Source organism: Ramularia collo-cygni (assembly GCF_900074925.1).
Source record: "Ramularia collo-cygni strain URUG2 genome assembly, contig: RCC_scaffold12, whole genome shotgun sequence".
NCBI lineage: Eukaryota > Fungi > Ascomycota > Dothideomycetes > Mycosphaerellales > Mycosphaerellaceae > Ramularia > Ramularia collo-cygni.
Window position 1 is genome coordinate 164283 of NW_019716266.1, and position 26356 is coordinate 190638.

The following is a 26356-nucleotide window of genomic DNA, read 5'->3' on the forward strand; positions in this document are numbered from 1 at the left end:
AGCGTCTAGCTGTCGGATGATGCCCAACAATCTCGAGAAGCAGGAGTCAGGAGCACTAGCTACCAGTCAATGCTGCTGAGCTCCTCCAACAAGCCTCGTAGTCTCAACGAGCTGCTCCCGACCGATGAATGCCATTCGTCTATGGCTTCAATGGGTTGTTGAAGGGCTAGTGGTTCGTACCTCACTTTATTGGGGTAACACAYCCTGCAGACGCTTTGCTGGAGGGAGATTCTTCCCCCATTTCTGGCGAGATAGATACATGCGCACCTACCAGAAAGACTGTCGTGGGGTAGTGCTATCTCACCCTCTTTTCGCATTCTTGAACAGGTCCAGCAACGAATTCTGTTGTGGGGCCGCTTGTGCCGGCGGCGGGACTCTTATCGATGTGTCAAATTCCGCCGGTGTTACGAATTGAGTACTCTGGCGATATGCTTCAGAGTCCGGCGGAGCATTAGCTGGAAGATTGGCCAAATGATGAGGTAGCAGTGGCTGTTGTGTCTGAGCGGCTGGCTGCATTTGCGGCTTTGCGAAAAGGGTTGCTAGATCGATCTGCTGCCCAGCAAGTTGTTGACGATGCACAGTAGGCTCAGCGGGAAGCCTTGTCTGTGCATATCGGCCATTCGTTGCGTACGAAGATTCGTTCGTCTCGATGGTCTGGCTCGTCCCATAAGAAGTGTCGTGTTCACCCATCATGCCACTGAGCTCTGCATTTTGCGCGTCCTGCTCTGCCCTCATTGCACATTCCATGATGGTTTTCGAAATCACCGTTCTAGTATCCGGTGAGGTGTCACCGTCGGAATAGATCCATAGTCCGTATATCAATGGGGTATCGTCCTCGCCTTGGATCTGTACAATCACGTACTCCTCCGTAATCTCGATGTTCTCCGTGCTGATCAGGTCCAAGTGAAAGTTCTCCGGCCCTTTACGATTCAGGATGATCACTCTGTATCGCGGAAAAGGTTTGCCGATGAGCTGGCAAATGAAAAGTGTGCCTTGCGTTTCGCTCTTCTCCCACTGCTGCGTCTCAGGCGAGCATGTGTACAGGCCGGCGAAGGGTGCAATCGCAATGATGCCGGTGATATCGGGACACCAGCGTCGTACCACAAGCAAATTCAACTCCTCATTGGAGCGGACGGGCGGTGGGGAGACGAGTGCCGTTGGCTGATTGTCCGTGTTGTTTGCCGTGTCGGTGTCATAATCGGATTGGGCAGCTTGGGGTTGCAAGTGCGTGGGCCGCGAGGAGTTCCGTTTGGGCGGCATGCTGATGTTGATGGTGTGGTGTCGATCGATGCTCTTTCATGTGAAGTTGATCAGTGTCCATGGATATCTTCAACCCCGATGTTGATGTGAGGTCAATAATGGTCGGGTGTTGATCAGCCAGCCACGCGACACAAAGACACGAGATTCAGGCGCGATCAAGCTTCCCGCCGACGTCAGCGGAGCACAAGCCAGAGAGGCAAGGCAAGGCGCAGGACGGGAAATATGCACTTCTCCCAACAGCACAAATCGAAGCTCTCTCTGAGCTCGAATTCGCAGTCAACAATGCCCATGTACGCTACACGCACATGAGGCAATGAAAAGTGTGAGAAATGGCCTCACGATCACGACCCACGAGTGTGTCAACCTCAAGCAGCTTGATGCAAGACGTCCCAGGATCGTTCCCACCTCCGAGCAGGACACCGACCATCGCCAACTCCCAGAGCCATAGCGAGGACGAGCAGGAGGAACAGCCCGAAGCGTACCAAAGTCTGGCCCAAGTCGTCTACTCGCGACGGAAGGAATACGTACGACCTAGAAATGTGAGGATCAAGATTGGTACTTGGAATGTTGCTTCGTTCAAAGGCACCGAAAAGGACGTGGGAGGATGGTTTGTGGGAGGCAAAGGCATTGCAGACGGACTCACGGGCCTGAATCTGGACGATCAGCCGCGAACAGAAAGTGTGGAAGATGTGGCCGACCAAGAAGCCCGCTATGCTCGCAAGCAGGAAACGCTTCCGTTGGGCGATACTGGAGTCCTGCCAGGCGACACTGACGTGGGGCTTTATGTCTTGTCACTGCAGGAAGTCGTCGACATATCGTCTGCGGCCGAAGCGTTGCGTCCGTATACGGACCCAGCCACAGCCAACAAATGGAAAGACGCCATGACCGCGGCATTACCAAAGGGTTACACGCTAGTCGCAGAGCAGCAACTCATTGGACTCCTCCTTTTGATATACGCTGCTCCTGATGTTTCAAAAGACATTCAACAATCGTCTGTCAGCACCACCAGCATTGGCACTGGGTTACTCGGTTACATGGGAAATAAAGGAGTAAGTACAGTGAAGTGCAAAAGGTATCCCACGCAGAGATTGAAAGACATCTCCGACGACGAGACCTCTACGCATCTGTGAGCTGCTTGGAGACTAGAGATCTTTTTTTGCCCGCCCCGAACGCCTGAGATATCGCTGACCCTCTTGCCTTTTCCTTGTAGGCTGTGACGGCACGAATAGTGCTCGGAGAGACGACACGATTGGTCTTCATCAACAGTCATCTCGCAGCTGGCGCAGACAAGACATCGCTGGAGCGACGAAACTGGGACGCGGCCCAAATCCTAAGCCGTACTCGCTTCGAGCCTATTCAGGATGCGATGGATCTTTCACAGACGACTGGGGAACAGATCGGAGACGAAGATTTTGCGTTTTGGTGTGGAGATCTCAACTACCGACTCGAAGGCATTCCTGGCGATGACGTTCGCCGTCTACTGATGCTTCACACTCGCAACGAGTATGACCTCAGCAAGCAAGCTGCACGCAAAGTCGAGCGTGAGATTCAGGAAGCCGCTGAATCTGCAAAAGAACGCATGCCAGAAGATAGCTCTACACAATCCGTCTCTACCAATCGCTCCGCTCGTTCCAGCGTAGACGCTCGTCGAAGTATAGATAGCAACAGAACGACAACAACGCTCGGCGAGGAGATCATGCACAGCGAGGATCCTGCCGCATTACAGACCACACTATCATCTCTCCTTCCACACGACGAGCTTCTGCAGCAGATAAAATCTCGCAAAGCGTTTCATGATGGATGGCGCGAGGGTCCAATCACCTTCCTGCCCACCTACAAATACGACCCCGGTAGTGTGGGAGTGTTTGATTCAAGCGAGAAGAAGCGTGCACCTTCATGGTGTGACCGTATTCTATACCGTACCAGAAGGGACAAGTTGGCGCATGAAGCTAAGATTCACGAGGAGATCAAATCCCGTAAGATGGACGACGAAATGCGTGCCAGCGGGATTGATGAAGCGGCAAACGATGATGAGTTGCTCTACGATTACGACCCGGAGACGGATGGCGCCGACGCTCTCGACGAATATGATGAGTACGACGGCGTTGAAGAAGGTGTTGTAATAACCAAAGAAGGGTTCGACGATGAGATTCACTTGGAGTATTACACCGCGCATCAGCGAGTTCTCTCTAGCGATCACAAACCGCTTGTCGCGAGTTTCATGCTGAAATTCGATGCGGTAGAACCCGAGTTGAAGGCCAAAATTCATGCTGAAGCTGCCCGGGAACTTGACAAGACTGAGAATGAGAGTCGACCCGACGTTACTGTCGTGGTTGACAAGCACAATTCCACACCGGCTTCGGCAGACGATGGCCCTGCAGACAAATTTGAGGGAGTATCTTTTGGTGACATAAGATGGGCGCAGAGCAAGCATCGATCGCTGACGGTGGCCAATACCAGCCGAGTTCCAGCCAGCTTCTCGTTCATCGAGCGACCCGTGGATGCTGGACAGGCAGCAGGCATAGCGCCCAAATGGCTCAGCATGCTGATCAACGGAAGACCAATACCCAGCACATCCACATCGTCCGAATTGATTACGCTGGAGCCGGGTGAGACTTGTGCGGTTGATCTCGAGCTAAGAATCATGAGCATGGACGACGTGCGATCGCTGAACGATAACGATCGAACGTTGGATGAGATTTTAGTGTTGCGTGTTGAGAATGGTGGCGATCAATTCATTGGGCTTAGGGGAACGTGGCTGGGAAGCAGTCTTTCGAGATCTGTAGCGAAGCTGGTGCGCATACCAGAAGGTGGCGTACGGAAACTGCAACGCCAAAAGCCGTCTGATAAGGGCAAAGCTGTCAAGGCAGCGGTCAGTGCCGCAAATGCCTTTTCGAACATGCTTCCCGGTGGGGAGTCATCTTCGAAATCGGAAAATATGGCGGGAGCACAGAAGCCTTCATCAAGCGATGACGATGAACCTGTTCGTTTCTCCGCCCCTAAAATGTTGTTCCGGCTGACGGAATCGATCGAAGAGCTGGGCGTCCGCGTTGTGGCCGAGTGGGATATGACAAACTCTGGCAACCGGGCCATGGACTCTGGCGATTCATTGGCTCCTGCACGCACCGCGCCTTGGGAAGAGCATGTCGCTTGGCCGTTCGCGGAAGAGTGTTGGACGGAGCGCACCACTTCGCATTGGCTCACAGCTATGAGCGATGCATGTGATGCACTTGACGATGATAAGCCTCTGGAACCTAGTCTGCCTGAAGACCTCCCACGGATCCAAAGGTTATACGTGCTTTCTAGCCTGCTCATCCTGTTCCTCAAAAGCATGCCCGACGGGATCGTCCCGGTAGAATTGTGGTCTCAGGTTGAGAGGTATCTTCAAGAAAAGGAGAAAGCAAAGGTCAAACCGCCCAATGAAGACCAACGGATCGCAATCCAAGAGATACTCTCCCAAAGCCCTAGTCACAGCATATCCTTCGTCCTTATCACGACCATGCTAGAGCGCATGATACTAGAGCGCATGATACTAGAGCGGGCCAGCACGAATCGCAACAAAGAAGATATGACTCTCAATCCAAAGAAGCCGGGGGGTGCATTTCAGAAGATTGCGACTTTTGGGAGGGTGCCGCAAGCGCCTCAGAGAGAACAAGCCGGCCCTGCGCTGGCCAAAGTTTTTGCGGAGCCGTTAATTCGGGTAGATGTTGTCGGCGGTGATAGAGGCCGAAACGCACAGCAGCGGAGGAAGGCTGACATGATTGAATTATTCCTTCGACGGGACGATGTCTCTACATGAAAGAGCGATGGTCGACGATATACCCTTCTAATCGATGTGTGCTCAACCTTGACTAATGACCGAATAAATTAAATACTGCCCGCTCTTCTCGTAGTTGAATAACGACCACGCTCGCCGATAGGGCGATGTGACTCCCAAAGCAATCAATGTTGCGGAGAGCTATACACTTTGTCACGATATCTTCCAAATTGCTTTGTCGTTCTCGTGGAGAAGACAAAGTCTTTGCTTACAGTAACATGTAGGGCGACAACCTCCAGCAGAGCTCGAGGATTCGGATTCGGTCAGTAAAACAATCAATTAATACTAGCACACCAATGTACTGCAAGAACGTCTTGTAGTGACCATCTTCAGCGGTGCCTACTACCCCAACCCTAACCCTTACAAAGACAAAGATCGCCACAGTCATGTGACCATGCGTCTCATCCGCTTTGTCTGCAATTCCTACGCGAACGCGTTCTCCCCACCTCACCCGCCACGCGACTTCCTCACTTTCACATGCTCGCCGCCTATGTCCAGTGTGCACCCTTCGCGATGATGAACGTGCAATCACTTGTGCATCGACACGCGCCAGACTCAGCAATACCACCACAAACATATTCATTCTAAGATATGCCTTTACCATTCTTGGAGATATGTACTTTACTGGAACGGCTCGAAGCAATCGAGCTTCACCAACCTCCATTGCTCATCAGTGTCAGGGCTGTCAAGACCAAAGCTGTTGTCGAAAGCTGGTTCAAGTCTCATCGCCGGCTTATCGACGAGCTTGACGCCGCTGGAGGGACTGCATTTCTCTCAACATTGCTCCCCGAACAAAGAACGGATCGTGTGTACAATCTCCAGGCGACCTCGCTATGCCGGACGCTAGGTCGTGTCCTGGGATTGCCAGTCACCCGCAGGGCCGATCTCGAGGCGTACAAGCAGCCCAATTCCGGAGATCTCGCCACATGCCTCGAGCGAGTGATGCAAGCTCGAGGCTACGCGCATTCGAAGCAGTTTCCTGTCAGTGTGGAGGAAATTGACGACGTACTCGCCACACTAGCGGGACACTCAAGGTTTTCCGATCCTTCCATGCCTAGGCCTCCTCCGGGCTCCGATACTCGAGAAGCAGAACTGAAAGGTATCATTGATCGATCGAGCCCCGTGGAGGCGAAATGGCTAGCTCGCTTGATCTTAAAGTGTTTCAAACCGGCCATCATTGACGAATCACTGATTCTCAGGAGCTTTCATTTCTTGCTTCCCGACTTGCTCCAGTTTCAGCACGACTTCAGGGCAGCCACGACGATGCTCAAAGGCGAACTCAAGGGATATCATGCGAACCCAGACCCGAGATCACAGCAGCTCTTCAAGCTACAGGCGAGCGAGAGGCTGCGGCCGCAAGTGGGTACCAAAGTCGGTCGACCAACATTCCACAAGGCCAGATCACTGGACTACTGTGTCAATACGATGCTTGGTAACAAGGAGTGGGTGCTGGAGCGCAAATATGACGGAGAGTATTGTGAGATACACATCGATCTAACGAAATCAAGTGACCGGGCCCAGTGTGTCAAGATTTTCTCCAAAAGCGGCAAAGACTCGACGGCAGACCGCAAGGGCCTTCTCTCAACTCTGGTCGAATGTCTACGCTTGGGTAAATCTAATTGTAAGATCAAGCAGCGAGCCATTTTGCTAGGGGAGCTTGTCATATTTTCCGACCAAGACGACCGCGTTCTACCTTTCGAGAAGATCAGAAAGCACGTCACACGATCAGGTACACTCATTGGCACAGCCGCTGACTCTCAAGCACATGTTCATGAGCACCTTGCCATCGTTTTCTTTGATTTACTGCTCCTGGATGATGAAGTGGTCATGAACAAGTCAGTCCAGGAGCGTCGGTTCTGGCTACGAGAGGTCTACAAGAAGAAGCATGGTCGGGCTATGGGTGCCGAGTGGACATTGGTTGATTTTGCCACGCCGAGAGCTAGGCACCGGCTTGGTGAACAATTTGCAATGTCAATCGCTCAACGATGCGAGGGTTTGGTTTTGAAGCCTTGTGGAGTGCCGTACTTCTCCATGGGTGCCAATAACAACGACTACCAACGCAGCTTTATCAAGATGAAGAAAGACTACATCGAAGGACTGGGAGACGAGGAAGATTTTGCTGTTATTGGTGCAGGCTACAACGCTCAGCAGGCTCTCACAGGCGTCAGCAAGGCGGTGAAGTGGACAACGTACCACCTTGGCTGTCTCGTCAACAAGGACGATGTTCGCAGGAACAACGCACGACCTGTCTTCAAACACGTCGGAACGATCGACCAAGAGCATTGCATTCCCAAAGCTGTGCTCGAAGCTGCAAACTCGGTTGGTAGGTTTTTAGAACAGCCATTTGCTCAMYCTGACCCTCCAAAGAGTTTTGACATTGAATCTTCACCTCCTCCGAAGATGAGCGTAGTATTCGACAAGCCTTTGGTTTTCGAGGTGCTTGGTTCTGGATTTGAGCAACCGTCCAATTGCAACTATTTAATGCTACSACATCCAAGGGTAAAAAAGTTTCACCAGGACCGTACCTGGTTGGACTGCGTCAGCTTCCAAGAACTACAGACCCACGCCAGGGTCTCGCGAGAGGCGCCTCCGGACTCCGAAACTCAAGAAACTCGAAGGTGGTTGGACAGACTCGAGGGCAGCTGCAAGAAYAAGGTCGAGAGGCAGACCACGCTTTCACCGAGGAAGAGATCGTCCGGAAACACATCGACACCAAGAACATCCATAGCCAGCTCTTCCGTTCAACTGGCCAGTCCCGCAAAGCGATTACCTGGCCGTGCTATCTCAGCAGCCTCCGTGCCCGACTCTTCGTCACGCTCTTCTGACCCTAACAGCTCTCCTCTACACCGCCCGCGCTTAACAGAGCGGCAGCAGTCGGCAGTTAAAAGATCACACGAGGAGTTGGGTGAGGTGCAGCGTCCGCAAGTCAAGCGACAGCGAACAGATCCCCAGCAGATCAAGAACATCGAAGCACTTCCTCCAAAGTCATCTTCGCCATTGATCGAGCTGTCCAACAATGTTCGGTCTTATCACGACCATGCTCGAGCGCAGAGCTGCAGAACAAACCGCCACTCAACGGCCATTGCGACTCTAACCAGAAAACTGGTCTCACTTGTCTGTCCAACCACTTGCAGTAGCCAGCGTGCTTCACAAAATACGTCAGTCGCCGTGTGCAAGTGCAGCCGTTGTGCCTTTTCGAACACCGTGGTCGTTCTGGCACCGTGCATTGCAGCAATGCCATATGTGGTTGAGAACTTGTTAGCTACACACCATGCTACCATCGCCACGGATTTATCGTACTGGGATCGCGACTCGTTTTCTCATCCTCGTCACAGCGAGACAGTCTCGGAGAGTCAATCGTATCCCGGCATGAGAAAAGTGGTACTCGTGGAAAGGAAGAGGTTGCCGCAGCTTCGAGACATGGTTCGGGAGATTCAGGAGCTCAATAACGGAAGGTTCGCGGAGAGGGTGGAGGTTTACGATTGGAGAGTCTTGGAAGACTGCTCAAAGCACGAGAAAGGGGCAGAGTGTTTGAAGCGGCATTTTATTGGTGCGACTTTGTTTGATGATACCCAGAAGAAAGCGCTGTTTGTTGCGGAGAGTGGAACTGGATATTTGGAGGCACAAACCTGAGTCTTGAATTCAGTAGCTTGAGACTGCCTTTGGATATTTCAGAAATTCTACAGATTTATCGCCAGGCTTTGCAACTTTACTCAACAGCCAACAGCGGCCAGCGGCCGGAGCTAGTGTATGCCTACTCATCCACATCGCAAGCCTCCGGCTCTGCAAAGAGCCATTCCGAAGGCTCAGCGTCACATTCAGCAGCAATAAATAATGGTATCATGGGACTACGAATTGCCACGTCCGCGCTTTCGATACTGCTCTGATCTCCAGATCGGCCAGTATCATCTACGCTAGCACGGTTTGGCACAGACAGCAAAGCGACTTGACGTTTGAGCTCTTCCACCTCCCAATCGAGATTCCTGATGAGCCGAGAATCGTTCTCATGGTTGGTCTGCATAGCAACGGCGTTCTCAAAGCTGTTCGGCACTGGGACTGATTTGCGCTGCTTGGCATTTTCTCGAAAGGTATCTTCAGCGAGCACACGATAAACTTGATCTTCGCGGCGCTGTTGGTCATCAGCAACGTCCTGCTTCTGTTCAATAGCTTGCTATCTTGGAAGATCGACAACTTCTTCGTCACGTTCGCCGGAGATTTATCGTTGCATGGAGTGCAACGCGGTCTGTTCTTCCAATTCCAAGTCCAGTCGCCCTTGTATACCAGTATTGAGCGGCGCCGTCGCGCTGAGTTTGCGTGGGAGCCGATTTTACGCCTTTCAACAGAACGCCTCTCGTTGTACACGCAAGATTGCATTCGATTCGAAATCAATACTGTTGTCCATCGCGGGCTGTTGCAGGAAGCGACTGCGCAAGACTTGCAGGTTTTCCTCGTTGCGTGTGACTTTGCTCGCCTTGCTTTCGCAAAGCCGCTGGGAGAGATGTCGCAGAATTGAGAGCGTTGCTCGTGTGGCAGTGATCATCGTGACCTGTTCCAGTCCCACGGCATTTCAGACTTCGTCGTCCTCGTCTTTGACATCAAGATTGCCGTCCTCACCACCGTCCATGGCATCATTCATCTCTTCGTCATTGTCTGCGCCCTTTTCCCCTTCAAATTTTCCATCGTCCTCGCTCGAGGGGAAATGCAAGTGCTTCCAGTCCTCGATCTCCTCAATGACACTTCTTAGACGATCACGAACGCTCTCAACGGCGTATGTGCCAAGTAAAAGCCTCAGAGGCGGATAACGGCAATGGCCAAGCTGCCAAACAAGCTCTGCAGACTTGACTGCACTCGTGGGCTGCCTATCCGAAAGCCACTGTACAATTCTCCTGGCGTGATTTGAGGGTGCTGTTGGAGTGTTGTATGGCGTCGAAGGAGTCTTGACGAGAAAGTGTCCATATCGCTTGATGGTGACATTATTTCCACTGCCAGCAGATCCATCCGGAGCCTTGTCATCTAAGCCAGTGGGTTCATCCAAACGCATATGACCAGGCTCTATGAGCGTGGCTTTGATACCGAAGGCGTCAATCTCGTAAAGCATGCTCTCTATCAGACCTTCAGTAGCATACTTGGTTGCACAGTAGGGTCCGAGTCCGGGCACACCAAGCGCCCCGGATGTGGAAGAGAAAATGATATAACGACCAGCATTTTCGCCCTCTTTTCGGAGTGCGGCTTGCTCTCTCAGATGAGGAAGGGAAAGCTGGAGAATGTTGAGGGTACCCATGAAGTTGGTCTCAAATTGAGATCGAAGATCACTATCGTCCTGGTCTTCACAGGATCCGATGACTCCATAGCCGGTGCAGCTGCAATGGGAATCAGTTCCTGAACGCACCAACATACCAGTATAGCAACCCTACTTCACAATGATATCAATGCATTTCCAGCGTGCCATGCTCTGCTGAATGACATCTTCAACGGTACTGCGGACCCGGACATCACAAAGCAGGCCCTGACATCGATCGTGCCAGCCTTGCATCTGCTGCATGCTATTCTCCTTGGTCCGGCCTACAGCCGTGACGTTGTCCCCATGGCTCAGCGCTGCCTTGACCAGCGAGCGACCAATATGGCCCGTCGCACCAAATATCAGCCATKCCTTTTGCTTGGGTGGATTCGATGGGCCGGGCGGATCGGTCGTCGACGGAAGGAGAAGCTTCGGATTGCTGTCGAGTAGTGCGCGGCGGGCTGGGCTGGGAAGTGACATGACGGCAGCATGTGCGGACAGGTCACGCGGAGAAGTTATCGCTTACAGTCCACCACAGCTCTATGCGATCCATACGGCATTGCTCTGTATGATGCCAATGGATGGATGGGTCACGACCGAGACGCGTCTACAATCCCTGCAATGGTTCGCAGTGCACAGTGGAGCCCAAAGTTATGACGATCATCCGAGAGACACTTTTGGAACTTCTTCGCTGCTCTTGCGTTTCCTTCTTCCCAACAAGCCATTACATGAAAGCCTCCATTGACGACTCTGCTACAGCAATAGGAGGATATTCAACATTGCAGCGCGTACCCGATGATTGCGTTGGCTGCATAGAGCCAGGCTTGTAAGCTCGCCTTGAACGTAAAGACCTTGAGAGAACCATCCCATTTATCATGGTGCATTACTGGCTCTGCTTTCCACGAAATTGCACGTGCTGTGGACTGCCTCTCAACTCCCAACATCTTCACGGAGGCATTTGACCTGCCGGTYGAACAGCGGTCTCAGAGTCATTGTCAGTACGTTTGCTGTGAGGATGATGGGTTTTCGTCAAGATATCGAGCGAAAAGGCGCTGCCCATCATGCACCATCACATCAAGCACAAAGACATAACATACATAGGCTTTTGCTTCATTTGCCGTTTCGCGTAGCCGCGTGACACGTTTCCCGGCTGTAAAGCTCTCGGCCGGCTTCGGTGCCCACCTGCGCTGCCACAACAGCTCATGAGCTGGAAAGAATGGCCCTTCTTCACATCATCCTACCTTACAACACGTTACACATTGAAAGACATCCAACAGATTCCCCGAACCAATTATACAATGGTCTTCTACGAACCAGGCAAGACATCTCATGGCCTACCTCGAGACCCATTCAAGGTCAAGAACTCTAACACGCATCACGAATATATTTGCTGACACAATACAGTCATGTGTGACCCCTCGACCCATTGGCTGGATATCCTCAAAGTCGAAGAAAGGGGTTGATAATCTGGMACCATATTCTCAATTCAACAATCTCAGTTTCGACCCTCCATATGTCATGTTCTCTTCCAACCAGGACCCAAACCAGCAACGAAAGGATACAGTCAACAACGCAGAAWCCACAGGCGAGTTTGTATGGAACATGGCGACTTGGAATCTCCGAGAAGCCGTGAATTTGAGCGCCCAGTGGTTCGCCGAGGAAATTGACGAATTCGAGCAATGCGGCTTGGAGAAGCAGCAGGCCAGTCTTGTCAACGTTCCCATGGTCAAGGACTCTCCAATTAAATTCGAATGCAAGCACTACTCAACAATGAGACTACCCGGCAATCCTCCGATGGGCAGTGTAGATGTCGTGATAGGGAGGGTCGTTGGGATCCACATCGATCCTTCGATTCTGACGGACGGTCTGATCGATCTTGGAAAGGCAATGCCAATTGCGAGGTGCGGCTACTATCAGTACGCGGTTGTGAAGCCCGAGTCGCTGTTTGAAATGATTATTCCAGGTGATCCGAAGTTACTCGTGGGGTTGGAGGGCAATACGGAGCAGCAGAAGAATATGGATTCCACAAACATTGAGAAGGATCAAGGTATAAAGTGATTGTAGCATTACCTACACAATTACAAGTCATTAAATTTCTCATCAATCCTGTGAGAGTAATGCTACGGTGGGTAGCATCGAAAGCATTATAGCCATGCTGTATCTTTGAAGAGAGTTCCACCTCTATGTAGAGGATGATCGAATGCTCTCGAAGGATTTACAGTGCGTGAAGAATGGCACTCATTCCAGACTACCAGCTTCCACATCTGTAATTCCATCGCTCRCTTCAAAGACTAGCCATCATTCGACTTGAGTCATACTCTGCTTGCGCTCCACAGCCTCTGCCAGACTCTCTCCTCGCTGTCCGTCAGGTCCAACCTTGATATCCTGGAAGGAGATCTCCGGCACGAAATTTTGACTCTTCCAAGCTTGCGAGACCCGGGTGTACAACTCATCAACCTCTTCCTATAGAATTGGTCAGTAACCTTTCTTTATGGAACTTTCCACCGAATCGCAGAACCAAAGCACTCCACTGTCACTTACCAGACTCAATCCCTTAGTTTCGTAGATCATGAAATAGACGAAAGCAATGCAGATGAAGCTATCCTTGTCGTTAGCCAACTTTTCTGGACATGTCATTACTACTCGGCTCGAAGACTGACCAGAAGGATCCCCAAACGAAGAACACCTTGCTCTGTAGATTGGCGTGGTCCTCGTTCACCATGTAAGGGGTTGAGTAAGCGATCGCAAAGTTAAGGAGCCTGTGAGCCATGTCAATACGTGGAGGGGGCGAGAGCATATTCTAGAAAACTTACCAGTTGGTAGCCGTGGTCATCGAAAGACACTTGGCACGGACGCGAAGGGGAAATAGCTCGCCAGTCACCACCCATGCGACAGGTCCCCAGGAACAAGCGAAGAAGAAGATGTAAATGCAGACGAAGGAGATCGCCGCACGTTGGGCGTCAAGGTTGTCGGCGCTGGCGGCTGTACCGGTGATGGCCACGATGAATTGACTGACACACATTCCAATGGCACCCATAAGGAGCAGGTTGCGTCGTCCAAGCTTCTCAACGAGGTACAGACCAGGTAGAGTCGAAACAACATTCACCGAGTTGGTGATGACTTGGATGATGAAGCCGCCTTGCTCAAAGCCTGCGTTCTGGAAGTATTGGGTGCCGTAGTAGAAGATGAAGTTCTGCATGCAATGTTAGGATGGTTTCGAAATATAATTGACTGATGAGCACTCACCACACCGCTGAGTTGCTGGAGACCTAAGGGAGAAGTTGATGTTAGCAGATGATAGCTTGATTTTCTCGCCAGTGTCTTTGCCTACCTTGCAGACAGCATCCCGTAAGTAGACGCTTGCCGACCGTGCCCTTGAAACAATCCATATATGTAGCTTTGGAGATCGAGCACTCGTAGCGATGGTTGGCTTCCACCTCAGCAAGCTCACTAAGGATGGCGGGATGATCCAATGGTAGTCGACGAAGCCTGGCTAGAGATTTGACAGCTTGATCGTGCTTGTCTTGCTTGATAAGGAAACGCGGRGTCTCTGGAAGGAAAAGCATTCCCAAGCAGATGATGAGACTCCAGGCAAACTGAATGGCGACTGGAATGCGATAGCTTCCACTGTCATTGCGGTCGGTAGTACCATAGTTGACAATGGCCGCAAGGAACAATCCCTAGTTATTTCGTCAATGTCGAGCCAGCATTTCGATCAGTCTGTTTCTTACGATGGTGATGGCAAGCTGGTAGGCACCCACAACAGTTCCTCGAATCCACTTGGGAGCCGTCTCACTTTGGTACCTGAGGAGATGGGTGGGTCAGCTTCTTGATGCAGGCCAAGAGGTCCCCCTGAAGGTCGATCTGTGCATCGCTTACATTGGAATCATGGCACTGATCAGACCAACTCCATATCCAGCGAAGAATCTTGTAAATTATCAGCATCTGTCGTTCAACAAAGCAGAATTCAACTCTCTCCGTGCCGCCTACCTTCCTGCGATAAACAGTGGCTGGGACGYCGAGATGGTCTGCAATATAACGCCTAGGTTGAAGACAAAAGTGCAGGAGGCGATAATACCCCATCTTCGCCCAAGTATATCAGAGACAGGCGCTGCGGTCAATGCACCGAGGAAAGTACCCGCCGACCTACTTCAGGTTAGTAATGAATGATGGATCGGATCTGAGCCAAGGCCATACAAGATCGAGACGATGAGTGAGTCCTGTGAAGTCGTAATCTTGGTGTTGTCTCCCGTCGCAAACGATTGGATGAAATACGGCATAGCCAGTATACCACTGATGATTCCCTATAGCAGTCGTATGAGCAAAGTCCACCAATCGAACATCTTCACAAGCATACCGTATCGTATCCATAGAGAACACCACCAAAGGCCACAAACAGCCCAACCAGAATGGCAGGCCATGATGCGCCTGGCTCTCCCTCTGGCTTCTTGATTCGAAAACCCATACTTGCTGACTTCTTCTCGACCTGCAAGGATGGAAGAAAAGTAATTGGAATGTTTTGCAACGAAGCAGTAAGCGCGGAATCGTTATATATCACCTACATCGTATGCGCCGAAAGTCCTACGGAATCCTTACTGAAACTGCAAACCATTGCGTCCTTTGCCTTGACTTGCCGAAAGATCCCCACGTTTTGCAAGGTTGGTGAGACCGTACTATGCGAGTAGTTCGGAGCCATAACTTCTTAAGGACTCCAGCGTCTTGGGGACTGGGCTGCCAAGCTTGTCCGCGTGCTGACATGCGGGGAGTCTGGGACAAAATGCATCATCGCAGAATGYGGCGTGGTTGCGGGGGCATCGCATTTCCGGACTTATTGACCGGTGTTGTTGGCCCGATCTTGTGCACGAGCATGTGCATATCGCGCTTTAGCTTGTGCAAGCTTACAGGCGAGTGCGCCATGAAAGCACAGAAAGTTCGTCTAGGAGACCCTTGTAGTCGACCAGGAACTGTTTTTGGATGGCACGAGGGATGAGTTGTTTTCATCCAACACGGTGGATCGATTTCAGAGGCCGGAAGCCAACGTCAATACCGCACCAGGATCCAGCATGGAAATTGATGCAACGACAGGAACATCGACATCCCAAGAAGACCGAGTGCCAATGGAGCGTGCTTGGCGCAGTCTCGCTAACATTGGCACTCATACACGACAGGGTTACTAGCTCGTGCAGCTCTTGGCATCGGTAAGATGGTCCGGCCCTACGAGAAGAGCCCGACGCCTGACCGATCAATGTCAACAAAAAGGTGTGACAGCCGCTGACAACGGGTGCTCGTGGCCATGTTCTACTTCCTGGGCATTGCTTGGCCAAAGGAGGTCTCGATGGCTTGGTGCTGCTCGTCTTGAAAGACCACATGATCAGGGTGGCAATAATGAAGTTGGTACAGTACAGCAATTCGATGGATTGGCGTGAACCGCGTGGCCTAGAGAACTACAGCTCAGCAGACTCTCGGTCTATTAGGTTGAGAGCAACATGGAAAGTGCTCCAGTCGTCAATACCACTACGCTGCAGTGGCGAGTGTCTAACCTGATTCTTCACCATAGACCGCATCGAAGAGGGGTTCAACGTGTGCTGAGAGCTGGATTCGACTATACACCGTCAAGCCTACTTACCGCCTGCCGAGCCGTTGGCAATGCTTGCACGAGGCCTGCGATTGAGTCAGCAAACGTTCGATATCCTCACACTCCAGCCAGGTCACCTACACGATGATTTCAAATTCCTTCCAGCGAGTCAAAGACAAGTCCGACTTTCTGTACGGCCTGAGTAGACTCTCGGGCGAAGTATGAGCTTGCCTCTGAGCAGTCAGGCTCTTCATCGATGACGACGTTGCAAAAGAAGAGTCGAACATGAGCAGATTGCGACTGCCATCAACCAACCTCTCCAGGCCGATGATGGTCAGGGAATGTCCAAGGCGCTGGAAGTAGATTGGAGGCAGATTCGTCACGAATGATGTCCCGTGTTTCTCGGCGTCCTCAGTACCAGACATGAAATACGCTTCGACATGATCCAGCAGATCGGCTACGGCATAGTTTGCACGATCGTCTTTGCCTCCAAAGGCAAGAGCCTCAACCTTGACGCCAATCCGGGTGAAGAATGCCAAGGCTTCTAGTGTTCCAATCCCTAGAGTGAGGACGACACAGTTAGCGTTTGCCATCATGGTTCGGCTTCCGCGTCGAATCTGATCCGTGACATGGAGGGAATATCCAGCCCTCTCTACGGACAGGCCAAAGTTTGCTGGTGTGACTTACATTTGCGAGTGTTCCGAATGCCGCCAGTTTCAATCTCGCCATGTGGACACAATCCACGGTCCCAGGCTTGGTGGATATATGCTTGGATTTGCAGAACATTAGGTATCTCCTGTGGTCCCTCAGGAGTCACGGCCTGCAGCCAGGACAGCAGCACCTGGATGTTCCAATACCCACAGAAATTCCCGTTGCACCGCACCTTGTAAATATGCTGAGTGGACGGGTGGCAGAGATACGCGGCGGTTGTGTTGCATTGGCGAGCGCACAAGTCGGCCAGCACTGGTATAATACCAGCAGTCTGGTTGGGGAACACTTTCTGCCGGAGCACTTTACCATCCCTGCCAATCTGATTGACAAAAAGCGGCTCCGACCCTGCCATCAGATCTCTCCTCACCTCGTTTGGCATGGCGTCTTCAAATGCGTAGGGACCAAGCTCGTACTTCCCTAGCCGCCCAGATGCTCTCAGAGGTTCTTCACGGATGTGACGAATGGTACGTCGAGTTGAAGCCCTCACCCTCGAGCGAGTGTGGGTGGTTGCAATGCCTGCGAAGTACTGCAGTAGATTGTGACCAGATCTAGCTACATTTCCAGACTCGGGCTTCACTCTCGAGAGCTTCCGTGGGCTTCTTTCCATATGCATCCTAGATGAGCCAAGCCGCAATTTATCCTTGTCCGGACTTCGTCGAGCAGGTAGTGGAGGTCGCGTTTCCTCGGATTCAGCCAGCGCGATGGCAGCATGCATGTCGAGATGCTGGTCGATGTCGTAGATGAGAATGTAGTCGCCACAACCAGGGCGCGTACAGCGCGTCCACATGTCCTCAGGCGTGATGTTTGACTGATGGTGGTTTCGGCCGGCRGGGGAAAATCCTAACTGGGGTAGATTGGAAATTAAGCTTTCGCTGTGATTGTCCTCGATGTGAAGCATGGTGGCATATTCGCTGTCGCTGCGAAAGTCGCAGCTGAAAGGGCAGGMATTCATGATGCGCGCAGGTGAGGAAGCCGTGGCTTCCGAAGTTGGTAGCAGTGAGGACCAAGGGACATGATGTGTAGAACTACAGTGAAGGGATTGGATATGAAGGTGCCAGAAGTGGGCACGTGTGAGTCGAGTCGAGTCTTGATTATTGTTGCGTGAGGTTGATGTGGTTGATGTGCACAGTGAGGCTGACGGCAAACGCCCCCAGAAAGTCTAAAAACCTTGATTACAAGGGTTACATTCACAGCACACATCGCAGCACTACACACTATGATCTACAGCTAGTTATACACACCGTTTCTGGYAACAAACTGGTGAGCGTAGTGCAAAGCTCTTGGATAGACAGTGGTTATTGTGTGAGCATTCATTCGTCAAGCTTGTATTGTACTCCAGCATGGCTGCTCCCATCTACTGCTCTGTTGCGTGCAGAAGGCTCACTCCTTGGTTGAGGAGAATTTTCCAGCCGATTCATCAACCTACAAACTCTGAGCACCGTTTACCGGATGATCATGTTCTCGTTGCCAGGTCCAGTACCAATGTACTTGATCCGTACGCCGACAAAATCCTCGATGTACTGAACGTACTTTTGAGCATTCTCAGGCAAATCCTCCCACCGCTTCATACCGACGGTATTCTGCTTCCAGCCAGGGAGCTTGACGTACTTAACGTCAAGGTTGTCCAGAACGCTCAGGTCAGCAGGGAAGGACAGGAGCTTCTGGCCGGTTCTCTTGTCGTAGTACTCGGTGGCCACCTCAATCTCGTCAAAGTCATCCAGGATGTCCAGCTTGGTGAGATTGATGGCATCGTACCAGTTGATGTCGTTGGAGAACTTGACAACAACGAGATCGAGCCATCCGCAGCGCCTGGTCCGTCCAGTGGTGACACCAAACTCGCGTCCCACCTTTTGAAGCTTAGCACCAACCTCGTTCAGTTGCTCAGTTGGGAACGGTCCTGAGCCCACACGAGTAGTGTAGGCCTTGACAACACCGATGGTCTCGTCGATTTTGCGCGGGTTGATGTGAAGGCCAGTGAAGACGCCGCCAGCACCGGTATTTGAGGAGGTCACGAATGGGTATGTGCCGTTGTCGAGATCCAGCATCAGGGCTTGACTGCCCTCGATGAGTATCTTGACACCTCCCCGCACAGCAGAAGCCACAAGAGGAACCTGATCCACGACGTAAGGCTTCAGCTGCTCACGGTAACCATCGAAGCGGCTGATCTCCTCGTCCGCGTCGTATCTCAACAGGTCGCCATAGCGCTTACGGAAGCCGTCCTCAAGGTGACGGAGCTTCGCGTCAAAAATCTCCTTGTTGAAGATGTCGGCCATGCGAATACCAGTGCGAGTAGCCTTTGTGGAATATGTTGGTCCAATGCCTTTGCCCGTGGTGCCAATGTTGGCCTTTCCCAGCTCCACCTCCTCAAGCCCATCCACCCGGGTGTGCAGGTCGAGATCCACATGAGCACGGTCGCTAATGAGTATCCGGTCCTTGGTGTCGATGCCGTTGAATTCGAGCTGTGCGATCTCCTTGAAGAATCCAGGAACGTAAACAACGCATCCAGTGCCGACAAGGTTGACGCAGCCTTCGGTGAGCACGCCGGATGCTGAGAAGGCGTCAGTGTATACGATAGCTGGCTGCAAATTCGGGGCTACTCACGCAGGATGTGAACGTCGAATGTCTTGCCGTTCTTCACGATTGTGTGACCCGCATTGTGTCCGCCTTGCGCGCGACAACACAACTGCACCCCGCTGCTCGCAATGACATCGACAATCTTACCCTTGCCTTCGTCACCCCACTGCGCTCCCAATATGATCGTCGCCATGGTGTTTGAGGAAAGCTGTCGTCGGAGTAGCCATTTTTGAGAAAGAAGAACAGAGTCACTCAGCAAGATTTTGATCCATCTAGTTCCGCCGGTAACGGCCGTCATTGGACCCCGCCATTTCCCTGAAGTCTCTCGGCATGTAAGGTACCTAGGTACGATATGAAAGCAGCCTTGAGGCAGCATTTCGAAGCGCTTCATACTTCACTCCCAACTGATGAACTTCACTTCCGGAGAGGCGGATGGGCTTCGATTACTTGWATTTCCTCAAGAGCAGCGCTATTCTTCACTGGCCAACAACGGTTCGTGTTCATGTTCTCGAGATCATGGATCCGGCTCGAATTAGAATGGCTTCTACATATCAAGACGTGTCATCTCACAATGCTCGCGGAGTTGACACCAGATATTGTACAGAGAAAGCCGTATCAATTGACATGGTAACAATCGCCGCCTACTCCTCCTTGGCACCACCACGACCAGCCTTCTCGGCCAGCTCGATGCTCTTCTTGTCCGTCTTGATCTCGCCTTGACCCTGCTGCAGAGCACCCATCATACCGGCAGCAGCCTTCCATGGACGCTTGAGGTCGCCGCTTGCAGGCTTTCCGAAAAGATGAACCTTGACCAAGTTGCCCTCGAATGCACCCTTGAGTGGGATGATGGACTGAATGAGGAGCGGGTTGGTGTACTTGAAGTAGATGTGCATGACACCCATCATGCCGAGACCCATGAGCTGAGACTTGAACAGACCCTTCAATTGCTGTTGATCGTAGGCGTGGACGGTGGTGGTAACAGCCTTGGGCTCTTCGGTGCTACCCATCGGCGCAGGCTCCACGTATTTGAGGACCGTCATATCTGGGAGATATGTTTTTAGCGAATGAAGCAGCGGACGATTTCAATAATATGCTTACCTCTCTTCTTATCGATCTGCATCTTGACATACATGTATACGCCGAAGATGATCAAGTTGCTGAGGATGTACAGTCCACGCACTCCCATCAGKACGTTATCGTCCTCGAAAGGAATCTTCTTACTGGCTTGCATCATCACAAGGATGATGACAAGGTTGGTACTGCACGGCGTAAATCAGTATGCGCCCGACTACTTTTCCTCCGCCAACCCGCGTGCGCGCGTGCAACTTATTACGCACATTTGAGGGTTCATCTTGACGGTGGGTTCGGTGTCGCGTGAGGGATGGTGATGCTTTCCAGTGGTTTTCCGTAGAGGAGACGGGTCGGTTGGGGCTCAAGACGATGGTTGAAGGAGTGGGAGTGGATTGCTGTGGAAGGTGGAAGAAGTGGAAGAACGTGAAAGGCGAAGTGGCCAGACCAAATTCTGACGCTAAAGTCAAAGGTAAGGTACCAGCTTTGGGGGTCCACATGGCGATTGCGAAGTTGTCCACTTTTCATCTTTGAGCAAGCAACACGAGCCATGTAGGTAATAAATGGTCAGAATACAGCTGCACTTTCAATCGTAGAATTGAGGTCAGTCAAAAGGCAGGCCATGTGCTTCGATGAAGTAAACTTGGGGTTTTCCAGCAATATGAACAGTCCGCAAATGACACTGTGTAAGGTATGAATACAATTCGGTGCAACCGGAAGAAGCATCATCAGCATGTGATGAGTACAAAAAGCTCAGTATCAAATCATCGCAACGACATGCTTCTCCTTTGATGTCTGATGTGAAGGAGTGTTGCAAGAGGGGAGCATCTTCCTCTCAATCGTCGTGGAGGAAATTGCTTGGCAAAATTTTACGTCAGCACTAAGCATCTGCCACTTCGAAATTCGCTGCAGCTGCGACTTCTGGAACGACAGCAAGGTACTAACCCACGCAGCACACACAATGGCCTCCCGCGCAACCGTTTCGATCTTCGGAGCTGATGGCTCGGCCAGTGATGCCACCCACMCTCTCCCAAATGTGTTCCGCGCACCCATCCGGCCAGACATCGTTCAGTACGCACCCTCCGCAGCTCGACCTGGGCAGAAAAAGATGGATTGAGGATAATTGCTAACAGCGAGAAGGGCTGTGCACACCGGTGTCGCAAAGAACAAGCGTCAGCCATATGCTGTGAGCGAGAAGGCCGGTCACCAGACCAGTGCTGAGTCGTGGGGAACTGGTATGGACAATCTGCATTGAAGCCGCAGCGGAAAATATCTCTAACACGTCTGTACAGGTCGCGCTGTCGCCCGTATTCCTCGTGTCTCTGGTGGTGGTACTCACCGTGCCGGTCAGGCTGCCTACGGTAACATGTGCCGTTCCGGACGCATGTTCGCACCCACCAAGGTCTGGCGCAAGTGGCACCAGAAGATCAACCTTGGCCAGAAGCGTTTCGCCACTGCCTCTGCCATTGCTGCATCTGCCAGTGCTTCTCTCCTCCTCGCCCGTGGTCACCGTGTGATGACCGTCACCGAGGTCCCACTCGTCATCAACTCGACCGCTTTCGCCGAGGGCGCTCTCAAGAAGACCTCCGCCGCTGTCAAGCTGCTCGAGGCTGTCGGTGCCGGCCCAGAACTTGAGAAGGTCAAGAACTCGCGTAAGCYCCGCGCCGGAAAGGGTAAGCTCCGCAACCGCCGCAACGTCCAGCGTCGTGGACCCCTTGTCATCTACGAGCCAGAGAAGGATGGCAACACCCTTATCAAGGCTTTCCGCAACATCCCAGGTGTCGAGACTTGCCCCGTCTACGCCTTGAACCTCCTCCAGCTCGCACCAGGTGGTCACCTCGGACGTTTCGTCATCTGGACCTCGTCTGCTTTCGCCGCCCTGGACACCATCTACGGCAGCACCACCGAGCCATCTGCGCTCAAGCGTGATTTCCTCATCCCCACCAACGTCATGGCACAGCCTGACCTCGCCAAGCTCATCAACAGCGCCGAAGTCCAGTCTGTCCTCCGCCCAGTCAAGGGTGGCGCCGTCTCCAAGCGTGGTGTTGTGCAGAAGAAGAACCCTCTCAAGAACAAGCAGGTCCTGCTCCGCCTCAACCCATACGCCAAGGCCTACTCATCAGAGGGTCACGGACACGTCAAGGAGGCCGCAAGCAAGAACCAGAAGGATGCTTCTTTCGCTCCTACTTTGATGGAGAACTAGACGTGTGTTTTCTTGAGGGTTTCAGGGTGCGAAGGGTCCGGCCGGCTAAAAAGGCTGTATGGCATGGCGTTCTTCGTAGCGACGTGGCGATTATGAATGAGAATCAACACAGTTCAAAATTGTCGTACGCTTTCATCTTGTTGTGAAGTTCCAAGTATCGAAAAGGGACAAGTTCAAGGACGGCTGACGTGTCTAGATGATGAACACAATGAATGGAATCAAGATGAAGTTCTTATGGCAGACTCATCACCGCTCGGTTTTGGATATGAGAGCCTGCAGCAGCTTTGGCTTGTTGTTTTGCAAACGCGTTCCACTGACATCTAGCTTCATGGGGAATTTCAATGAGTCGAGGTCATCGACCGCGAATATGATGCGCCAGTTTGACATTCACTTCGACAAGCAACCTTGAGACTTTCAAATTGGAGGACCAGCCACACCTACCTACTTTAACATACTCTGCTATGCTGCAAATATCCAGGCCAGGCCAACATGGCTGCGCATCATACGCAACACTACCTCACATGGTTCTGGTGCCAAGTGTACTCCGGATTCTCCCTCAGAATCCTCTCAACAGCATGCTCCCCAGTCTCTGGCTTTCTCCCCAGCAAGGTCTCCAATGAAGGATCCACCAATGCGGCATCGCCCTCTACAATGCCTTGCATGAAGATCAACCGCGCCTCGAACCACGCTCTGCTCTTGCCGCCCACATCATCCGTAGCCGAGGCCGTGATCCAGTCTTCCGGTGAAAGGTACTCGATTGGGATGTTTGTTCCGCGGCCTTTGTTGATGGCGTTGACAATGTCAATCAGAGACGCAGTCGAGCCTGCAGTCAAGGGTACGATGTTGTACTTTGTTTGAGGCTTGATGCTCGGGAAGGCTGACAAACCTTTGGCAAGAAGTGTAGCAATACCTTCGGCCAGCTCATTGCGAGTGGTGAAGGCAACTTTACTGGCCGTTACTGGTGGAGTGAGCCGTGGAAGAGGCACCGATTTTGATGAAGGATACCAATTGAGGAAGAGAGGAAATGCATCGGTGTATAAGCCGGCGCGGATAGAGATGAAATCCAACCCGGATCTGAAGGTCATTGTTAGCGGGTTCGAAGGAGCAAACAATGGGACGCCTTACTCGGCAAGCAACCTCTCCGTCTCGTAATGAGCCTGCTGGAACCCGATCTTGCTCTCATTCCCAAGACCGCCCAACGCGAGACTCACATACCACACCTTGTCCACACCGGCTGCCTTGGCGGCATTGATGACATTTTGGTGCTCGGCATTGCGAGTTGTAGTATCACGCTCTGAGCTGGAGACGAAGAGGAGATTCTCAACTTGGGAGAAKGCATCGTTCAATGAAGCGGCATCCTTGAAGTCTGCCACACGAAATTGGAGCCCTTGGGATTCAAATCTTTTCTTGTTGGAGCTTGACCGAGATGTTGCGATGATGGAGGAAGCTGGCACGGCGTGTTTGTTGAGAAGGTCCTCCAGGATCTTGGCTCCAAGGCCGCCGGTCACACCAGTTAAGAGGAAAGGAGTCTTGGACGAAGGCATGGTGAGGTAGGAAGTGGTGAGCTGGATGTAGGTAGGAGGACTGGAGACTTTCTCTTCAGCTGGGATCCGTTACTGATATACTGTCAACACTCTTGTACATCACTTTGTCGATCAACATTAGGGGGATCCTGCACCTCCTACCCCACGTCATTCTGGTGGAACAGATTTGGTGATCTTTTCAATGAACAGTTCAAGCTTACACAAGCAGAGGCCAAATGCCACATTTTTGCCGACTGCTTATTCATGATATCGAAGGAACATGTTCGGGACACTCCACATGCCGACATTGATCGATTGTTAAGCACCACCGTTGTTTTCTCGAAGGTTCGATCCACCAGTGGCATTTATGTTACCGCAKGACTACAGCAAGCCTTGGAGCCCTCCTGAAGCCGATCGAATGCTGCTCTCTTAATGTGACACCTGAATTTCAAGCCCGTCGAACACTTCTCACCGTTATTATCGTCAGTCGAACATCGRGGTTACTCTTGAAGAAGACTGATGCTGAAGGCGTTTCTCAACTAGACAGCGCTGTGCAGCGCGGCCATTGGCCTTTCGGGAGCCAGCTGGCTACTATTTCGTTGGCTCGTAGTACCATACACCTCCGGTCGCATTAGTGCAGCCGCTGATCGTAGTCTGGTCAACTGGAACATAATGCCCATCTTGTGGCCGTCCGTACACATGCATGTAGTACCAAACTTCACTCAGAACTGTCCTCCCGGTATCCTTCGAGCCTGAATGCTTTCCTGCTTCAGTCTCATTGTATCGTGGCCCTGAACACCCGAGATAGGGAACAGCGCCAAATTCAATAGTCAAGGCATCCTCCAGATCGTTCTTGTTGTACGAAGTGCTGTTGCTGGGCTGTATGTTGTGCTTGGCTAGCCATTCCCAGGTCGTGAACTGCTTGTGATACTGTATTGTAGTTTCGAAGAAAGAGACCACCTCTTGGTGTTTGACATATTCTGGTCCATAGCAGGGAACATCAAAAGTGCTGAAGCACGTAGCGTGCTTCGAGAATTCATGAGCCCACAAAACGTGGTTTGGTCCTGTTTGGCTGATCCAATGGGTGTTCATCCACTGGAGGAGATCGTACTTTCCAAAAGGTTCGAGGAATGTGCCAATGTCCGGGCCGTTGTAAGCAGGAACTACGGTGCCATTTGGGAGACCAGTTGTGGTATTGGGCGAAGGCACTGGATCATACTGGCGAGAGAGGTCACAGTACTGCGTGTAAGAGCCGTTGCTGGAACCTGATCAGACTAGACGCAATACAATGATTGGGGATGACACAAACCAGAAATCCGGCCACAGTCCATGAACAGTAAACTCGTTCGGTGGCAGAGGGTTCTCGCTCCAAGTGTTCCAAAACTGAGATGTCGTTTAAGTGCTTGATCGTCGAGCGTTCCACCTCACAACTCACCTGTGTCTGCAGTACAAGTCCACCGAATGTCTCAACGCAGCAGGTATCAACACTTTCAGGCACGGCCTTTGCAGAGCAAGACCTGTAAGCTGGCTGTATGGCACATGTGTGATTCTGATTGGAAATAGAATAGAGGTCAGCCGCAACCGAGCCGGCGAAGAACACTGCAGCAGTAGCTGTAGAGGACTTCATCTTGGAACGAAATCGGGGTCGTGAGAAGAAAAAAAGCTGCGACCTCTTCACAGACCTTATATGCGGCAAGACAGACTTTCCGTCAAGGCCATGTGGGAAAAATGTGGCAGCGGACCTGCATTAAATGGTAGATCCTCGTGCATTGAATGCCTGCAGCGATAGGCGGAGATGCTAGAGTAGGCTTGGCTGCATCGAGGCCGAGGCCGTGAAGACCATTCGGAGGACTTCTCGAAGTGGCAGGTCATGATGACTGCTCATTTCGCGTGGGAACACGCTGAGCTGGCCCGCTGCCGATGAATGGCTTGAAAATGAATCTATTTGAGGTGGTKTCGACTCGATTGTTAAGGGCGATGTTCCATGTGGGTGGTGTTGTTGCATTGCCAAGGGGGACCTCGGAAGATAATCGGGCCTAGCGTGAAGCTTATATATTCAGCAACGGATTTTCGTCTTCCACCTCTCAGTACATATCGCCGTTGTAGTATAGTGGTTAGTACTTTCGCTTGTGGTTGAGTTCAGGCTCCTCTGCAATCCGCGAACATCCCCTGTTCGAATCAGGGCAACGGCATCACGCAACCATCTTTTTTTCCAWTTTCGTCGTTTGCGAAAATGTTCCTTTTTGCTGTACGGAACGTTTAAAGGTGCCATTACCAGGCTGACAGAAATTGTGAACGGCCGGCACAAAAGATGAGGATGTTTTTTATCTTCCGCCTGCGCTTCCAA

At 51.9% G+C, this 26356-nt stretch overlaps 11 protein-coding genes and 1 non-coding gene; 5 read left to right on the plus strand and 7 right to left on the minus strand.

The window, feature by feature from the left end:
* Window positions 1–300: 300 nt before the first annotated feature.
* Window positions 301–1260, minus strand: RCC_07588 (uncharacterized protein; the record flags this gene model as incomplete). Its single annotated transcript, XM_023772844.1, has 1 exon — window positions 301–1260. One exon carries the CDS (start codon window positions 1258–1260, stop codon window positions 301–303), a length of 960 nt encoding a protein of 319 aa, XP_023628612.1.
* A 329-nt stretch (window positions 1261–1589) lies between these two features.
* RCC_07589 (related to inositol polyphosphate 5-phosphatase ocrl-1) lies at window positions 1590–5059 on the plus strand (the record flags this gene model as incomplete). XM_023772845.1 has 2 exons in its annotated part: window positions 1590–2309; window positions 2471–5059. 2 exons carry the CDS (start codon window positions 1590–1592, stop codon window positions 5057–5059), a joined length of 3309 nt encoding a protein of 1102 aa, XP_023628613.1.
* A 609-nt stretch (window positions 5060–5668) lies between these two features.
* RCC_07590 (uncharacterized protein) lies at window positions 5669–8710 on the plus strand (the record flags this gene model as incomplete). Its single annotated transcript, XM_023772846.1, has 1 exon — window positions 5669–8710. The coding sequence occupies one exon, from the start codon at window positions 5669–5671 to the stop codon at window positions 8708–8710; it is 3042 nt and encodes a 1013-aa protein (XP_023628614.1).
* Window positions 8711–9644: 934 nt separating this feature from the next.
* On the minus strand, window positions 9645–10835 carry RCC_07591 (related to short chain dehydrogenase/reductase family protein; the record flags this gene model as incomplete). XM_023772847.1 has 2 exons in its annotated part: window positions 9645–10437; window positions 10492–10835. 2 exons carry the CDS (start codon window positions 10833–10835, stop codon window positions 9645–9647), a joined length of 1137 nt encoding a protein of 378 aa, XP_023628615.1.
* An 818-nt stretch (window positions 10836–11653) lies between these two features.
* Window positions 11654–12413, plus strand: RCC_07592 (probable conserved protein/domain typically associated with flavoprotein oxygenases, DIM6/NTAB family; the record flags this gene model as incomplete). XM_023772848.1 has 2 exons in its annotated part: window positions 11654–11710; window positions 11760–12413. The coding sequence occupies 2 exons, from the start codon at window positions 11654–11656 to the stop codon at window positions 12411–12413; spliced, it is 711 nt and encodes a 236-aa protein (XP_023628616.1).
* A 240-nt stretch (window positions 12414–12653) lies between these two features.
* Window positions 12654–14820, minus strand: RCC_07593 (probable MFS monosaccharide transporter; the record flags this gene model as incomplete). XM_023772849.1 has 11 exons in its annotated part: window positions 12654–12818; window positions 12897–12954; window positions 13016–13114; window positions 13169–13548; window positions 13602–13624; window positions 13687–14035; window positions 14087–14159; window positions 14235–14282; window positions 14346–14501; window positions 14553–14659; window positions 14713–14820. The coding sequence occupies 11 exons, from the start codon at window positions 14818–14820 to the stop codon at window positions 12654–12656; spliced, it is 1566 nt and encodes a 521-aa protein (XP_023628617.1).
* Window positions 14821–15973: 1153 nt separating this feature from the next.
* Window positions 15974–17356, minus strand: RCC_07594 (uncharacterized protein; the record flags this gene model as incomplete). XM_023772850.1 has 3 exons in its annotated part: window positions 15974–16016; window positions 16072–16489; window positions 16618–17356. 3 exons carry the CDS (start codon window positions 17354–17356, stop codon window positions 15974–15976), a joined length of 1200 nt encoding a protein of 399 aa, XP_023628618.1.
* A 727-nt stretch (window positions 17357–18083) lies between these two features.
* RCC_07595 (probable Adenylosuccinate synthetase) lies at window positions 18084–19408 on the minus strand (the record flags this gene model as incomplete). XM_023772851.1 has 2 exons in its annotated part: window positions 18084–19189; window positions 19243–19408. The coding sequence occupies 2 exons, from the start codon at window positions 19406–19408 to the stop codon at window positions 18084–18086; spliced, it is 1272 nt and encodes a 423-aa protein (XP_023628619.1).
* A 448-nt stretch (window positions 19409–19856) lies between these two features.
* RCC_07596 (probable PHO88 (involved in phosphate transport)) lies at window positions 19857–20566 on the minus strand (the record flags this gene model as incomplete). XM_023772852.1 has 3 exons in its annotated part: window positions 19857–20257; window positions 20314–20474; window positions 20553–20566. The coding sequence occupies 3 exons, from the start codon at window positions 20564–20566 to the stop codon at window positions 19857–19859; spliced, it is 576 nt and encodes a 191-aa protein (XP_023628620.1).
* Window positions 20567–21244: 678 nt separating this feature from the next.
* RCC_07597 (probable ribosomal protein RPL4A) lies at window positions 21245–22486 on the plus strand (the record flags this gene model as incomplete). XM_023772853.1 has 3 exons in its annotated part: window positions 21245–21354; window positions 21424–21518; window positions 21576–22486. 3 exons carry the CDS (start codon window positions 21245–21247, stop codon window positions 22484–22486), a joined length of 1116 nt encoding a protein of 371 aa, XP_023628621.1.
* Window positions 22487–22998: 512 nt separating this feature from the next.
* On the minus strand, window positions 22999–24030 carry RCC_07598 (related to nucleoside-diphosphate-sugar epimerases; the record flags this gene model as incomplete). XM_023772854.1 has 2 exons in its annotated part: window positions 22999–23560; window positions 23612–24030. The coding sequence occupies 2 exons, from the start codon at window positions 24028–24030 to the stop codon at window positions 22999–23001; spliced, it is 981 nt and encodes a 326-aa protein (XP_023628622.1).
* Window positions 24031–26105: 2075 nt separating this feature from the next.
* Window positions 26106–26201, plus strand: tRNA. One transcript has 2 exons: window positions 26106–26142; window positions 26167–26201. It is a non-coding gene; the product is annotated as a tRNA-His (tRNA).
* The last annotated feature ends 155 nt before the right edge of the window (window positions 26202–26356 follow it).